Source organism: Lethenteron reissneri, chromosome 53 (assembly GCF_015708825.2).
Source record: "Lethenteron reissneri isolate LAM-NWPU_2019-01 chromosome 53, ASM1570882v1, whole genome shotgun sequence".
NCBI classification, from domain to species: domain Eukaryota; kingdom Metazoa; phylum Chordata; class Hyperoartia; order Petromyzontiformes; family Petromyzontidae; genus Lethenteron; species Lethenteron reissneri.
The window spans coordinates 6110288-6127301 of NC_083831.1; the positions used below are offsets into that span (position 1 = coordinate 6110288).

General features: G+C 53.6%; 1 protein-coding gene across 1 annotated transcript in view; it reads right to left on the reverse strand.

Annotated features, from left to right (window-relative positions):
- Positions 1-17014, reverse strand: part of LOC133356257 (neutral alpha-glucosidase AB-like) — a 28149-nt gene that overhangs the window by 9733 nt on the left and 1402 nt on the right. The window contains 19 exon segments of the mRNA XM_061573656.1: positions 371-435; positions 1122-1312; positions 1314-1366; positions 1706-1807; positions 2227-2323; positions 2526-2669; positions 2886-2965; positions 3200-3326; positions 3865-4100; positions 4785-4938; positions 5544-5724; positions 6201-6297; positions 6862-6934; positions 7387-7501; positions 9288-9353; positions 11650-11853; positions 13023-13150; positions 14858-14966; positions 15554-15667. Coding sequence (XP_061429640.1) covers positions 371-435; positions 1122-1312; positions 1314-1366; positions 1706-1807; positions 2227-2323; positions 2526-2669; positions 2886-2965; positions 3200-3326; positions 3865-4100; positions 4785-4938; positions 5544-5724; positions 6201-6297; positions 6862-6934; positions 7387-7501; positions 9288-9353; positions 11650-11853; positions 13023-13150; positions 14858-14966; positions 15554-15667 — 2336 coding nt within the window.

Sequence of the window (17014 nt, forward strand, 5' to 3'; positions counted from 1 at the left end):
AATCGGAGGTGCAGGGGAAGGTTCTTTCGGTAAAGTCACGTAGTTAGAAATAAAATCAAATAAAACAAATCACGACGTTTCGATCGCTTGTGTTGCGATCGAAACGTCGTGATTTGTTTTATTTTCTACCCACATGACTTTACCGAAAAAAACAAAGAGCATGGATTCCTGCAGTCACGAAAGCTTCAAATGAAAACTAAACACAATTAGCAGTTATAAAGAAATGAGTAAACAAAAAATGTCTGTACGCATCGTGAACATAGGTGTGTAAGCGCGCACCTTGAACGCAGGAGGTGTGCGCCCACAATCTGATCGCAGGCAAACAAAGTGTGAGTGCGGGTGTGAACACAGGCATGCGATGATAACCCACCAAGAAGATATTCGTCCTCGATTGCGAACGTAGCCGTTTCCTTGGGGAACTCGACCCAGAGAGCTCTGTACAACACAAAGGCACCGCCACACTGATACAGCGCACCCAGCCCGCGTATGCAACAGCCATGTACACAGCTCGCATACACACAGCCCGCATACACAAAGCCGTGTACACAGTGTAGGTTGCATCGCTTCACACTGTACACACATGAGCAACTGCTACTAAGTGGCGGTGATGTCACTACGGGGCATATGCCAGGCTATGTGCACTTTAAGGCTTGCTGGCAGGTTACGGAACATACCCAAGTACCACCGACTGACCGACTGAGATGACCGGCAAATGCACCACCTGTGCCCCTTACACACATGCACAAACAAAACAAAAATCCCCCGTATAGCCTTATCGGACTGTTGGGGCAAGTGCTGTTAGCGAGCACTAAAGAAGGCTGGCACGGTACACGAGAGGGTGGGTGGCCAGCCTGTCGACCTAGTGGTGATATTTACTCATTTGAGGTTGAGCCGACCTAGGGAAGGCCCAAGACCGGTTCAGATAATCGTCACTGGTGTTTGCCACAAGCGGGAATCGAACTCGGGCCACCGAGTTCGTAGCGCCGCGTACTAACCGCTGCCCTACTGCTGCCCCCACACACACACAGCACCAAGCCCGGCCGTCTTTGTCACGTGAGCGCGTACACACACGTGTGCGCGCGCGTGCGTACACACACGTGTGCGCGCGTACACACACGCACCTCATGACGGGCTCGCCGGTGCGGTGGGCGTGGTAGAAGGCCGTGTACCAGAACGGCAGCAGGGCGTAGCGCTGGTGCAGGGCCACGCGCACCAGTGCCATGTTGTCGGCGCCGATGAGCCAGGGCTCGCGGCGCTGCGTGTCGATGTGAGCGTGCGCTCGGAAGAACGGCTGGTAGGCGCCGGCCTGGTAACCAGCGCACCAGCAGCTCGGGCGGCGGGTTGCGGAAGAAGCCGCCGACGTCGGCTGTAAAAGGAGGAGGGGAAGGACAGAGCTTTGGTATCGAAATTCTTATTTAGGACTGGGAGGAATTCTATCACCTACAAAGCTTTTTTTTCGTAGGATGTACAGAGCTGGAAGCGTGGCAGAAAAGAGGGGCATCAATGTCGTTACGAGTACTGTGCAGGGTGCGAACTGTCACGAGTGACGCATGTTGTGCAGTGGGCAGTGTGTATTGTGCAGTGTGTCACGCGATGTGCGGTGTGCCGTATACATTGTACCCTGTGCCCCCAGTACCACGGGTAGTGTGCGGTGCCGTGCGCGCTGTGCGTTGTGCCACGTGACTCGTGCCGTGTGCTCGCTCACCCCCGCTGAAGGAGATGCCGCACAGGTTGATGTTGAGCAGCATGGGGATGGACACGCGCAGGTGGCCCCACTCGCCCGTGTTGTCTCCCGTCCAGATGGAGCCTGCGAACAGCCCCACGGGCCCACAGCCACCGTCAGCCCAACGTTCCTTCACGCGCCATTCATTAACCAGGGCCAAGACTAATTGGTTGATTGGAGTGGATCGCTTGGTAGCGAGATGTAAACTCCCTCGCCTGGTATACAGGAGGTCTTGGGTTCGATCCCGACGCCTGTATATTTGAAATGTGCACGTCTCTCTCCCCACGTGGTCGTGTAGATTTTTCTCTGGGGACCCCTGGTTTTTCCCTCCACATTTAAAATCAACATCATGCGTTTAGAGCATTTGGCTGCTATAAATTTCAACGTAATAATCCACTTCATTGAGCTATTGTTTGTGGCCAGCTCAAGTGGGCCTTACCCGGTCTATAGTTTAGTTTTTTAGTTTAACGAGCCCCACGTAACCGGCATGGCACGGCACGTACCGTATCGCTGGGATCCGGCAAAGAACGCGCGGGAGAGCACGTAAGGGCGCTCCACACCACCCGATCGCCGGATCTGCCCCTCCACCGTAGCCATTTGCTGTGGGACGAGGAAGTAGGGGGGAGTGGTGGAGGGGGGGGGTTTGGAGGGCAAAGGAAGGAGGGATGGTGCAAGTGGTAGGAGAGAAAACTGAGGGCACAGTTCAAGCAGGGCTCCATCTCTCACCGAATATTTACTGAGCGGCTGGAAAACTGGAGCAGGTAACACGTTACTCGAGTGAGCGAGGCCTGCGTGCCGGTACCTGGTAGAGGCCATAGAGGTTGTGCAGGTCGCGGTGCTCCCAGCCGCTCAAGTGCACCGTGTCCTTGTGCATCGTCACCTCGGGCCCGTTGAACACGGACGGCTCATTCATGTCGTTCCACGTGAACAGAATCTCACTCGAGCCCTGCACGTGCCACGGGGGGTTGGGGTAGGGGGTCAGGGCGTGGAGTGGGGGGGGCGGGGGCACGGGCCGTGATGTCAGAGAACGGCCTCCACGAGGCCGCGTGACGCCGCGTTTCGCCCAGCGCCACCGCCAACGACCCCGTTCCGAAAGAGATTGACGACAAAAAATAAACAGATATATAAAATATTAACCCGAAGCTGCCACCCGCCGGCTCACCTCGTACTGGTCGTAGGCAAACTTGCTCGCGAACCAGGAACGCACATCGGGGTTTGCAAAGTCTGGGTACGACACCGAGCCTGGGTGTCGAAAGAAAACATTCAGCGCATTGCTCATTATTATTGCTGTTGTTGTTATTATTTTGTTGGGGGACGGTGTCCTTCTCGCGGTGGCTCCACCCACGCTTTTCGCGTCACCTCAAAACAAAACTAACGCCGGCATCCGGGGCAAAACGACGTCGTTAATCCGAATCCATCGCCGTGGGCACGATGCCAAGCACGCGGACACACGGGCGCCGCCAAGCGTCGCCTCACCTGGCCAGCACCAGCCCTCATAGTCGCGCCCATCCTTGTTCTTCATCAGGTACCCGTTGGCCTGCGCCTCCGTGTACACCTTGTAGCCGCTGTCAATCTTAATGTGCGAGTCAACGATGGACACCATCTGCAGGATGAAGTCGTGCCCACGCGCGCGCACACACACACACAACACACCAAGTCAGAGACCCCCCCCATATAACCTTCAATAGACTGTCACAGAGCAAGCGCTGTTAACACTTTACCATTCTGATGTCGTACGTGTACGTCACCAGTTGTTCTTCCGATTTCGTTCCGATGACGTGCAGTGCGTGTACGATGATGAGGCCATGCAGGAGGGGGGCATGTGGCACAGTCTGGCACCAGCTATCATGGAGTGGTGGCGGTCGTGTCGCTACGGTTCTTTGCGGTAACGTCTTTAAAAACAAAGGCGCTATGACGGCGCTCTAAATAAAATTCACGCTTAACCGCTTAGCACGTTCCGAGATTTGGTGGTGTACGGGACCCGCCCTGCAAACTTGCAGGTGTCTCGGACCGGGAAAGGTTTAAGACAGAGCGTCTATGATGGCCGGCGCGTCACACGAGTGTGTGGCGTAACCACAGCACCACGCCCGGCCGCCTTTACCCCCCACTGTAACCACCGCCGCGTGTGGCCCCGCGCGCACCTTGCGGCGCTTGCTGGCAATGTTGCGCTGCATGTCGAGCGGCGTAGGGAACTTGTTGGGGTCCCAGGTGAAGTAGCGCTTGCCGTCCGCGTGCTCGATGTCCAGCCAGATGACGTCGTAGGGCAAGTCGTTGGCGTCGAAGCCCGCGTCCACCGCCCGCACGTCGTCCTCGTCGTTGTAGTTCCAGCGGCACTGGTGGTAGCCGAGTGAGAAGAGCGGCGGCAGCGACTGCGTGCCTGGAGTGGGGGGAGGGGGCGGAACGACGGGGGTGAGACAGGGGAGGCAGAAAGTAGAGAGGGCAAGGGCGATAGACGGACAGACGGACAGAGGCAAACAGGGGGGGGGGGGATAGGGAGACAGGGCGGGATGAGGAACAGAAGATGGGGAGGACAGAGGGAAACGGGAGACACATGAGAGACAGAAGGGCAAAAGGAGACAGGGGATCAGGAGCATGAGAAAGGTAACGGGGACAGAGGGAGACGGGAAGATAGGGCGGGATGAGGAACAGAAGGAGACAGGAGGACAGAGGAAGATGGGAGACAGGGGAGATAAAGGTAGATGGGGGGGGGGATAGGGAACAATCGGAGTTGGGATGGAGAGAGACATAGGGAAACGAACAGACGCAACTTCGTCGGAGAACAAAATTGTCAAATAAAATTGCTCGCCCTTCAACATTCCTCTGGTAAAACAAACCAAATAGCCACATTCGCCGAGGCGACTAACGTCATTTGATTGGCTCTGCCGAGTGGTGGGAGGGTTAGACAGTTACAAACCGAGATCGTACCTACACAATAATCTCACGCGAAAGAAACCAATGATGGATAATGATGACGATGATGATGACGATGATGATGGCGATGACGATGCCCGCGTGGAGACGCCCGCGGGAGGAGGAGGCGAGAGTGTCGGCGTGGTGGTACCGGTGAGCGAGGCATATTGCCGGAACAGGTCGTTGGGCGTGGGCCCCAACAGCACGAACACGTCGATGATGCCGCTCTCCGACATCCACCGCACGTCCGTCTGCGGCACCTCGCTGCCCCCGCGCACGTAGTCCAGCATCTTGCCGAACACCGTCTGCGCGTCGCGAGGGGGTTATTTGGTCAGTCGGTCGTTCGGTTAATTTCTGGTAAGGCCCACTGAGCTAGGTCCTTGTTCAATGGCGGCCCGGCCAAAGCGGCTCAGCACGTCTGGAAGAACGTAATCAACCAGGCCTCGACACAGAGGCGTGGTTTCTCTGTGTGCCTATGTATGTCTCTCTCTATGTATCTCTGTGTTATCTCTCTCTGCTTATATGTCTGTCTATATGTCTCTGGTTCTGTGTTTTATCTCTCTCTCAAATTTAGCATTCTCTGGAAGAACGTAATCAACCAGGTAGGGTGTTGACTGTTATGTTAGCCGACTCTCTGTGTTGTATTGCATTATATTTCTAAGTTTACTAGGTTTGTTTTCTATTTTGTTTATACCTGATGACGATTGCTTGTGTTGCAATCGAAACGTCGTATGCTATTATTTATTTTTTTATTTTCTCTTTATACGTCACTTTACCGAGAGAACCAAAGAGTAGTTCCTGCAGTCGCGAAAGCTCCAAATAAAGTCTGGGAAGGGTGGGTTTACAGGAAATGTGTAGAACGGCTTGTACGACGGAGGTGGCGGGGAAGGTGGTGGTGGAGGTGGCGTACCTTGCCGGCCGTGTTGGAGCTGATGTCCACCCAAGTTTCGGCGGCGTTGTGCCAGAAGATGCCGAGGGTGCGCTCGGGACGGTGCGCAATGAGGTAGGGGACTGCGCCGTACAGTGCCATGTTGGTGTCCAGCTCGTACTCGAACACATCGAGGTTGTAGAGGCGGTAAGGCTCCGAGCCCCTGAGCAACGGCGCGAGCAAAACACACAAACACCATTAAGATGATTCAAATAAATCGACACTCTTCAAACCGCACTTTCGTATGCAATCATCCAGTTTGATTTTAGTACCGACCGAACCAATGGGCCGACGCGAACGTTTGAACAGCATGGCACTTTCTAATGCGATTTGGTCCGCTGCAGCAGCAGAACCTCAACATCGTCATCAACATCAGCTATGACGAGACCATTGCTGGATCAAAGCTTCCTCAAGTCATCTCCAAGGCAAAGGTGATGAGAGGTCGTGGAGGTGGGGTGGAGGTGGGGTGGAGGTGGGGTGGAGGTGGGGTGGAGGTGGGGTGGAGGTGGGGTGGAGGTGGGGTGGAGGTGGGGTGGAGGGGGGTGATGGGTTCTGGAGAGGAAGGAAGGGGGAGGAGGGAGAGGGGGTAATGAGGGGGGGCAGGGGAGGGTCGGGGGGGCGGGGGGTTGAGACCCTCACGTGGTGGTCTTGAGACGGAATGTGTCGGCGTGCTCGGGGATGCCGTACACAAACTCAACACCCGGCAGAGAAAAGTCCAACCCCACCGAGGCAGGGCCTGAGCACACAGCACACACAGAGAGCCACCACACACACACACACAGACACCAAAGACCAAGACAGAGAGACACCACACACAAAGACACAGACACAAGCGCGTGTGCACACGGGGAGAAGGCATGGGCGGCAGCAGCATCGTGAATCTCACAGCGATGAGTGTGGTTTAACACGTAGGTTTTCACAACCAATATTATCCATAACATGTTTTTTGGGTTAGATCGTGTAAATATATAAATGTTACCACCCGACATAGCCAATTAGTAAGGTTTGTCACGTAAACTGAACATGTCAATTCGTTACATCGTTAACTCAAGGTGTACTGCAAACGCAGCCACGGCAAACATAACCCACAACGTTGATAAACGTCATGACGAGTATCGCGTCATCTCGGCAAGTAGCTTGACATCAGATCATGGTAAGAATCGTGGTATCACGGCGAGTATCGTATCACGGTGAGTATCACGGTGAGTATCGAGGTATCACGGTGAGTATCGCGGTGAGTATCGTGGTATCATGGTGAGTATCGCGGCGAGTATTGTGGTATCGCGTTGAGCAGGCCCACCATTGGGTTTGCTGTCGTGATGAGTCTTAAACGTCTCCTCCCACATTCCCGGCTCGCCCTCCTCTTCCGTCACCTGCGACCGCAAACGACAATCACCGCACACGTCCCTAGTAGCCTCGTCAACAACACAAATCACAACGTGTGTTTATTTATTTGTATTTATTCAGACTGGAAGGAGTCCCACGAGCAACCCAAGCTCTTTCCTCACCAGATGCCAACAAATTCCTCCGAGCACCACTGTCCTTTGAATCACACGTGCATCCCACTTAACCATAATAGGCCTCACGCCACGAGTGGGACAGCCGGGTGGACACTCAGCTTCAGGTGCCGCGGCTATAGGATCAGAGCCTATTTTTGTGTTGTTTGGGTTGCGCGAGCTCCTTTAAAAGAAAGGAATGCTTCTCTCACGTTGGGGAAGAGCGGAGGAAGAAGGGAAGAGGGATTTGTAAGAAGAAGAACTTTGAGGATTTGGAGGAGGCTTGGGAGAGAAGCAGGAAGAGGGGGTGGCTATGGAGGAGCCGGTACCTTGGACTCGGAGCTGTTATCGTCGTCTCCGCCCCCTTCCTCCGCAGCCGCCTCGGTGGAGTCGCTCCCAGGGGCCCCCTCCTCGTCCACCCCAGGAGATTCCCCGGACTCCTTCCTGCCGGCACGACGACGACGTCGCCGCCACCACCGACGACGACAAATCCTCGTTACCCCGGGCCCCGCTGCACCCTCCCCCCGCCGCTACCACCCCCCATCCCACGATCTCTCGTCTCGGTTAACCCTCTTGCCGCGAGCGGAGCACCGCAATGCGTCCGAGCAATGGGGGCACCCCCCCAGAAAAAATGACGTCACGGAAATACCTCTGAAGTCACTTTCCCGTGTGGCGCACACTTTTTTTTACTCGGGCCTGCAAAGGAGCGCGTCCGTCGCGCGTCAAGTCAAAACTGAACGCTTCGTACGCGACGGCTGCTTTGGCGAAAGGGAGGAGCTCATCACCAACTCGTTGCACTTGGGAACCCGGTTAAAATAAAAAAAATCAGATGCAGTGGCCGAGACCCAGATTCGAACCCAGAATCACAGTGGCAAGTGGTGGCCGCCGGGTAGCTCGATATTATCTGGGAATTATGATATATTTTTAATAATTTTTTATTGGGTCGCACATTATCGGTACTGCCGTGCGGTGGATGAGCGCCATGGGCAGCTCAGCGTTACGCGCAAGGCAGACGCGACCGAGCGAGATTGGTTGCACACTCTTCTACCGAGAAAGCGATTAGTTTTCATATCCACACCGTTAAAGCAAAACAATCCGCAAACCCAAAAACCACAACGGGCCCGCCGTTTTAAGTCTGCTGCCGTAGAAGCTGCGATTCCACGGCAGTGCATCAGTCTCACCCCGCTGCTATTGCTGCTGCTGCTGCTGCGAGCAGTATACCGACGATTCTCCTCCGGAGAGCTCGTCTCACCGGACATCGCCCAAAATAGAGCGTTATATATTTATTCCTTTTAAGGCCACACAGGGTTCTTGACGACGGTGTCGAGTTTTGTTCGTCCTGTGCGCCTGTGCACCGCTTGCCAAACGCAGCAGCGGCAGCAGCAAGTAATGCGTTTAGCATTGTAAAAGAACCACCACCTACGATGCACGTCCCAGTTTGAAGCTTCAGAAACAAGAATAAAAGATTACAGAGCTATGGTCAAGCCACTCTGCCACACCCCCCTCCAGTAGTTTACCCCATAACACATCAGTGCAATGACATCACTGCAGCACAGGGACAGAGCACTTGACCATAACTACATATATATATACACTTTAAATCCCATAACAAAGCTTCACACTCTGGTGGGGCAGCGCGGGACACACGGACGAGGTGCACATCTGCAAGTTAAAGTGCCGCTTTAATTTTTGGGTTGCGTTTTGCTTTAACCTTGGGTGAATAAATGCCTGGACTCAAACCCAGGAAATCTCACTCGGGGGTGGGGGGGGGCTGCGACATGGCCATTATGATTTCTCCCCCCCCCCCCCGCACCCTGGGGCACACACAAGCATACATCTACACACGAGAGCACATGCACAAAGACAAAGAACCCCACCCCCGCGTGGCCTTTATCTGAACGTTGGGACCAAGTGCTGTTCGCGAGCACCTATTCAGGCTGGCACGGCGCATGAATATGGGGCGGGGGGGGGGGGGGTGTTGTGCTGGCTAGCAACATGCCTGGCTGCCTTTGTTTCCCCAGTGCCAATGTTTAACGAGTGGCCCAGGTACTCATTGAAGGGTAGGGGAGGGCCGGTTGACCTGGAGGAAGGCCCCAGGGCCGGTTCAGATGTCACTCGCCACCGATGTTAGCCGTGGCTGGGAATCGAACTCGGCGTCGCCGTGTTAGCAGCGCATGCACGCACCACACACACCACACACTCGGGGTTTCTGAGAGCGTGCAATCATTACCTAGAAAACACGTTCTTGAGTTTAGTCCACATGCTACCCACTGTGTTACCGACTGCCTCCGAGAGCCTGCCGGCCCCACCACATACACAGCACAGTGACACGACAGCAGAGAGGTAAATAATGAACACAACTGAATGGGTGAGAGAGAGAAAATAAAATAAAACAGGCTGCAAAGTAGGGTGACCGCGTTACAGTTTTACCAAGATGCGGTACTAATTTTCATGACGACGACGATTATCGCAATGCCAGTTTCCCGTAAAGTTGCGTTCAGCTATGAACGTCGCACTCTGTGTGCGTGCGTGGGCTTTTCTGTACTTTTGGGTGTGTACGGAGGACACTTTAAAAAGGGTTCTTAAATGAGCAGTTAATTTGACTACGATAATAATACATTTTTATCGCGGCGAAGAACGGCCTCTGTGTGTGGCGTTTTCTATGCTTCTCCCCCTACTCTGCATGGGATTTCCTTGTGGATCTGGAATTGGCAAAAACATCTCCAATGGCTAAAGAAAGAAAAAAAAATCACCTGCAAATTACTCAATTGTGGGATCACACTTCAGCACCCATCGCCCCCCCACCACCACCCCCGTCCTGCGAACACTTGGTAGGTCCCTCCCGTTAAAGTTTTTCATAATCAGAATACTTATTTCTACTGGAGGAATCCGATGAGCTATGAAGCTCTTTTTCGCAGACGTCCAGTCGGGGCACGGGATCAGAAATTTGATAGTTGAAGCGTTCCTGAGTAGACAAGCCGCGTGATGATAATAATAATAATGAGTATCGCGGCAACCCTGCTTGGCAAGCCAGTCCATGAAGGGAGCCTCCCACTTTGTTAGGCCAATTTCACCGCACAAAGATATACGCAAGGACGAATGGAATGCGTTGAGGATGAAGCAGCGACACCGTGGAAAGGAGACATACGTGTGCAAGTGTGTGGGGGAGCGGTAGTGCAGCGGTTAGGACGATTATCTGAACCGGTCCTGGGCCTTCCCTAGGTCGACTCAGCCTTAAATTATTACCCAGTGCGGTGTGTAAACATCGCCACTGGGGAGACCAAGGTGTTGGTCACCCATCTCCTCATGTGCCGTGCCGGCCTTCATAGGTACTCGCTAACAGCACTTGCCCCTACAGTCTGTAACAGGCTATATCGGAGATCTTTGTCTTTGTTGTGTGCATTGAATTTCTTTCGCACCGTACGATGCCAACCGTGCGCTATATCGGAGTTGTGAAAGGCGAAAGTGTGAGAGACCTGCTTAGATCTCGCTCTCCCTCTCCGGCCTAAGTGCTGTGACGAAAGGATCGCTGCCCGAAACATCAACTCTTATCATTACTTTTGTTCTTTTTAAGGCTGCATTGTGTTATTGACGAATATGTGTTGCGTTTGCTGATAATCCTGCTTCTGCACCACTGCCAACGCTGCAACAGCAAGCCACAGAAGCACCAACCAATTTGCTTAATCCAAGCGCAAGCCGTTTTCCGAGATCTGACGAGATTAGGTGAAATCCGGGCATATTTGGGGTTTTTTAGTTCTTGTTTTGTACAGATCTTGCTAACATTTATAAAACGGCCGAGACGGCTACAGCTGCAACGTGAGTGAGTCTATGACGACGACGACGTTGGGCCGAGTCGACGAGTTAAACGAGCGTCGGGCAATCGTGGGAGGCGGCGGCGCAGTACCCAAGTTCAAATCCCAGCCACGTCTAACGTCCGTGTGTGCGCTTGCTATCTGAACCGATGTTGGCCTACCTGACTCTTCTTTAATAAAAAAAAAAGCCAAAAGAAGTCTGGTCAAGCAATCCCATGATCGACAGGGCACGGGTGAGGGGGGGCCTTCATCCAGCAGGTGCTTGACTGAGGAATTGTAAACTGTAATTCTATAAACTGTGAACGGAGATCACACGCGTGTTAAACTAGAGGATGACACACAGCACCACCACTGAAAGTACGTGGGCATGCGACAATCTCGTGGGAGACAGGCCTGGGTGCGCGGGGCTACAACGCCGAATCTTTTGAGTTGCTCGCCTGGCGAGAGAGTGGATGAGTGAGTAAGTAAATGGTGGGCGAGTGAATGAGCGGGAAAGTGAAAGTCGCTACGTCTCCAACCAGCGTGTCTGCGTTGTCGCGTGCATTTGCATTGCTGTGTGGTGGAGGGTAGGGGTGAGCGGTGCGTAGCGCCGAGCGGTAGCTTAGGGGTGAACAGCAGCGTGATGGTGAGCGGCGCGTGATGGTGAGCGGTATGTAGCGGTGAACAGCAGCATAACGGCAAGCGCCGGGTGATGGCGAGCGGCGGCGTAGTGGTTTAACGAGAGCCGCTTGTGCCTCCATCCTCCCGAGCTCCCTCCGGAACGCCGCGCGCAGCACTCACGTGTTTCCGCGCAGGCGCAGGTGCTCGAAGGCGAGGAGGCCGCGCGAGTTGACGCTGGCCACGAGCTCGCCGGCGCTCACGATGTCCACGCGGAACGGCTGAGCCGACAGCAGCACGCGGGCGCCTCCGGGGCCCTCGCCAAGCCCGCCGGAGCCGCCCCACGCCAGCACCACCACGCCCTCCTCCCGGCTCACCACAGTCAGCCTGCGCGGCGGAGAAGACGCACGCGGTGCCATCGTCATTGTGCGCACGTTTGGCGTCCGCAAGGTCGTTCTCACGAGCGCAAGGCGATCGCTGAAGGAAGGTGTCGTGTTGTTACAGACACAGTCTGCAGTAGTTTCGCAGCCTGGGGGTGGTGATGCTGCTGCTGTGTCTAATACCAACAGAGTAATTTGAAAGTAGTTTTTTTATCATTGGGAAGTTTTGCCATTGCCAGTTGCATTGCGTGTATTTTTTTAAACTATGGGAGGAAACCGTAGAATGTGGAGGAAACCGATGCAAAACAGGGACAGAACATACAAACTACACACAGACAGGCACCAGTCGGGAATCAAACCCAAGCCCTTCTTGATGCAAGGCACAGGCGTTACCAATACACCACCACCCTGTCTGTCGGTTTAAGGATGCCACGGTGGCGAGATGTTAACTACCTCGCCTGGTATATCGGTTGTGGGTTCGGTCCCGACCAGAGGTCGCAACCGGGTACCCGATACCCGTACCCGTTTGCGACCCTGGTGCGGCCGGGTACGGGTAAGGAATCAAAACCCGTTTGCGACCTCTGGTCCCGACCCTGACACCTGTTGTATATTTACAGTTTGCGTGTCTCTCCCCGTGATTGCGTGGATTGTTCTCCGGGTCCTCCGGTATTTCCCTCCACATTTAAAATCAACATCACACATTGAGAGTATTTGGTTATTTATTTCCACATAAGCCACTTAGTTGAGCTATAATTCGTGATAGAAAGGTCGCTTCTGAAAAACAGCTATATAGATCAGTGGGCCTTACCTGGTAAAATAAAAAAGTATAGTTAGTTTAATTACAGGCAACACGCCTGGATTCAAAGCCAGCACAGCGCACCGACCTCTGTGACATCTTCCGTATGGCTGATGTAGATGCAGAGCAACAACTAAAATTTCACATCCAGGCAGTCAAGCCCAACAGCCGCATCACGAGCAGCAGAGTGCATCACCACCGCCGTGATGTCTCCTTCATATTTGTGGATCGTGCATCGAGTCGTTATACTCTGTACGGTCTCTGTTCTGGGTGATCAAGGTCACCTCCGAGGGCCCTGCCGCGCGCGTTGGGCTGTGGTGGGGTGTGGTGGGGTGTGGTGGGGTGCGGTGGGGTGCGGGGCGGGCCTACACAGGCCGTACCGCTCGCTGGCCGGCTCCCCGACCAGCACGTCCTGCACGCGGTATCGCGGCTTGAGTGGCGCCAGCTCATCGACGAGCAGCCGCACCATCCCGTCCTTCAGCCCCACTACCTCCAACACCAGCCGCACCTGCGCACGGCACACAGCACCACCCTCCGTCAGATAAACACGGTGCCGGCGGGCGCACAGGCAGGCAGGATTTACAAACACACCGGCTGCTGGCACACTCGCGGATGAACGGACTGCGTGCACAGGTTGGCGGAAAAACAGACGGTGAAGGCAGACTAGTGGTGCAACAGATTAGCGGATAAAGAGACTGGTTGTAAGCAGGCTAGTAGATTGATGGACTGGTGGTAGGCAGCCTGGCGGCTAACTGGGACTGGCGGATAAACAAAGAGTTTCCCAGCCACTGGACGATTCGGTGTTACAGTCCCATTCTAGAACCTTTGTTTGGTCTCGTTTCTACTTTCCCATGTATCGTCCAAATCATTTGTACAGCGTCATTCAACATCGGAGAGAAACCATCTCTCCTTGTAAACCATCTCATCTGTACCAACTTATTTACATTAATGGTTACTTGGCTTGCAACAATGCATTGGCGTATTGACTAAGCTCACGGAACGTACATTTGTGCATGTGCAAGAACCAATTTGCATATTTTTATTCACAATACCTGCAATTTGCAAATAGGATGTAAATGATAGCTGTGGGCTATTGTATTCGACACTGAAAACGGAACAAAAAAGAAAACAAGCTAGGCAAACGAGATTGCAAAACCTGGCCAAAAAAACGAAACAATCTTGAATCCAGCATTGTTTTTGTGTTACTGCGAATTGTGGCAGTGCGTCGAATGGCCGTGGGTGTGAACCATAACTTTCCTAATTAGGATTTAATTTGCATGAAGCTCACGATAGTGATTACCGCACACGTAAAGCAATGCTTGCGCATCGCGAGCACCGATTTTAAATGGACAAATTTTATTAATCGTTACGCTCCCGGTGACAGCAACGGTTTAGCGCGGGCCCTGGTGCCGCCGTCCCTCCCATATCACACGAAGCGCTTGCCACAAGTGAACCACAATACCTTGCCGATGTCGTCAAGGAGGATAAACCATCATCACGCGAACTCCGGTCATCACCGCAGCAGCGGCTTTTGGCCGGCCGTCGAACAAAGGCGGTCACTGCATCGCGCGGCGCTTTCAGATGCACGTCCGCAGCCGTCTGGAATGCTCTTCCTTCCGATATTAGAAAGCCATTGGAGCTAGGGACTTGAAATAATCTAGATTGAAAACTAATTTCTTTAGAACTGCTTTTTGTGTTGTCCTTCGCCCACACCTCTGCTTAGCATGGTTGGCTACGTAGATTGCGAAAAAAGTTCAACATACATAAATACACCCCTCCGCCCCCTTGTCCTCCGTCTTCCTTTAGTATGTTGGCAACTTCTCCCATCTCCTTACTCCTCCCCTCCCATTTAAACTTTCACCCCCCCCCCCCCCCCCCACTTGGTTGAGGCAGAGGGCCCAACACTCTCTCTCTCCCCTCTAAGTATGGCCCCCGCCACGCCGACTGAGACCTTCCACGGTTTTTCTGTCCCTCTTCTAACGGTTACCGCTGCGTTGCACCGGGCTCGCGTTTTTGTCTCAATAAAAATACAAATTAGAATAAATTAAATGCACACGTGCGCACACATACAATATCTCCCCTGGCCTCTACGTGGCCGGGGCCCATCCGGCCCATCCGGCCCTTGGGGCTCAGGGGTGGAGTTGTACCACCTGCCCACTGCTCGATGGCTACGCCGGGCAGCGTGACAGCCCGTGTGACGTCGCGCACGCCGCACCTTGTTGGCAGTGTTGAGCAGCTGCACGCGCGCGCCATTCTCTTGCACGTCAAGGGTGTCGAGCAGCGCGCGGTACGGAGACTGCTCCGCCTCCATCTTGCGCTGGCGCCTGCCACGGATGGCGGAATGGGGGGAGAGTGAGAGAGTGAGCGAGAGACGCAAAACAATCTTCATGGAGGTAAAATGTCATGTGGATTGTTAACAACACCGCAGTGTTAAATTGTTTAAAGGGCGTACTAAAACTCAAGGTGAGAATGACACCGTCAATTGTTACAACAAAAATGATACGATGGTGCATTCTGCTCTCGCTCGCACAAGCTCATACCCAGTGTGTATGAGGAAAGGTTGCAGCTAAAGATGTTTTGTTAGGCATCATACGTGCAGTATATGCATCGTTACCTACTCCTACCTCGGGGCTCTGTGTGGACGAGCTGTCCCTGCTCACTGTGGGGACAATTTGGCCACTGCCCAAGGGTGACAATATATCAATTCCAGCACTTTCTGCCAATAATGAGAAACTCATCAATCGGACAGAAAAGTGCGCACAGACTGGGAGCAAATACAAGTAACAGATGACTTTCACATCCCAAAGGAGAGGCAAAATCCCACAGGCGAGGGTAGGCCTGTGTCCAGCAGCGGAGTGACAAAAGGGCTCTCTACATTCAGTGGGTCGTTATGCGATGTGGGGCTCTGGACCTGCAGAATGAGCTTTGCTCGCATGTCTTGAAGTTGCTGCGGTCGACGGCATCGGAGAGAGAGATGCACAAGGCCAGGCCTAGGATGGCCAGATGGGCCGGCCAGCTGACACACCTGCACACACACACACAGCGAGTTACGGAGGCAGGCAAAGATTCCGCGTGTAGTCTTTATCATGCTGTTGGGGTAAGCGATGTTCGCGAGCAACTATAGACGCCGGTATGTATGTTAAACTTCTTTTGCACCATACGTAGCCAGCCATGCTAATCGGAGGTGCGAAATGAGGGGGTGACTGGCCAACACTCGGGAGCAGTTCAAATATTCGCCACTTATTGGTCATGAGTGGGAACCGAACTCGGGTCGCCGGGTTCATAGTGCAGTGGGTTAACCGCTACAGGCAGGCACACAGGAAAACAGCCCACCACACATCAAAAGCAGAGTTACAGTCATACAGGCAAGTAGCCCAACACCTCCTGGAACATAGCCTCCCACACACAGACATCCAGTCCCACACACACAGGAATACGGTCCCGTTCGTCCCTTAACGCAAATGACAATAAGGCATATAATCCCACACACACAGCGCACACAAACTTCCAATCACCACCAAGTGGCAGGGACATTAAAGGCTGCTGGCAGGTCACAGAACAGACCTAGGTGTACAAATCGAGTGACTTCCGATGACGGACAGTTGCACCACCTGCACTCCCCACTTTCCCATCTGGCTGTTTAGCCACCCCGCGGCTCTGCTTGTTGAGAGCGTCACTTCACTTGCCATTGTTGCTGCCAGAACGACTGTTTTCAACTGCCCAGTCGCGTCTTCCACGAGCTTCCTCCAAAGAGGCCAATCTGGACACATCTGGGACAACTCATTACCAATTTCACGGAGCTCCAATACCTCCTGCACTACATAAGCCAATCTAAAATAAAACCTACGCCGTTCCTGTTTAGGCCCTTTTATCCGGCTCCACATAAGCTGCTTGAACATGTGGGCTACATGACCCGGCCAAAGCATCCTCGACAACAGTGTTGCACACCAAAGATGTGCGAGCTAGCTAGCTAGCTGCTCACAATCCAGGCTGGATAACGCGATGATTGATGCTTGGTAGCGCCAGTCTGAATGTTTCACACCGAGGACGTTGTTGCTCTAAGGGGGGGGAGGGGGGTCCACGTTTCGCAGGCGTAACGAGAGGGCAAGATTGTTTCCCGAGAAGAGCCGGATGTTTGTATGGCGACATGGATCGGGCAGCTCAACGAAACGTTACTCAACTCATGAAAAAATAATGCCGTTCGAAGCGAGATTTCCACTGCCAAACTAAAGTTGACCATTAGCACACTGCCTGACCAGCCAATCAGATTATGTTTGGCCAGACTGCTGAGAGGGGTGAACGGTTGAGAGCCGAGCTGAGTACATAATGATTTTCAGATGAGTGGACTTTCCGATGACCGATACCAGCGGTG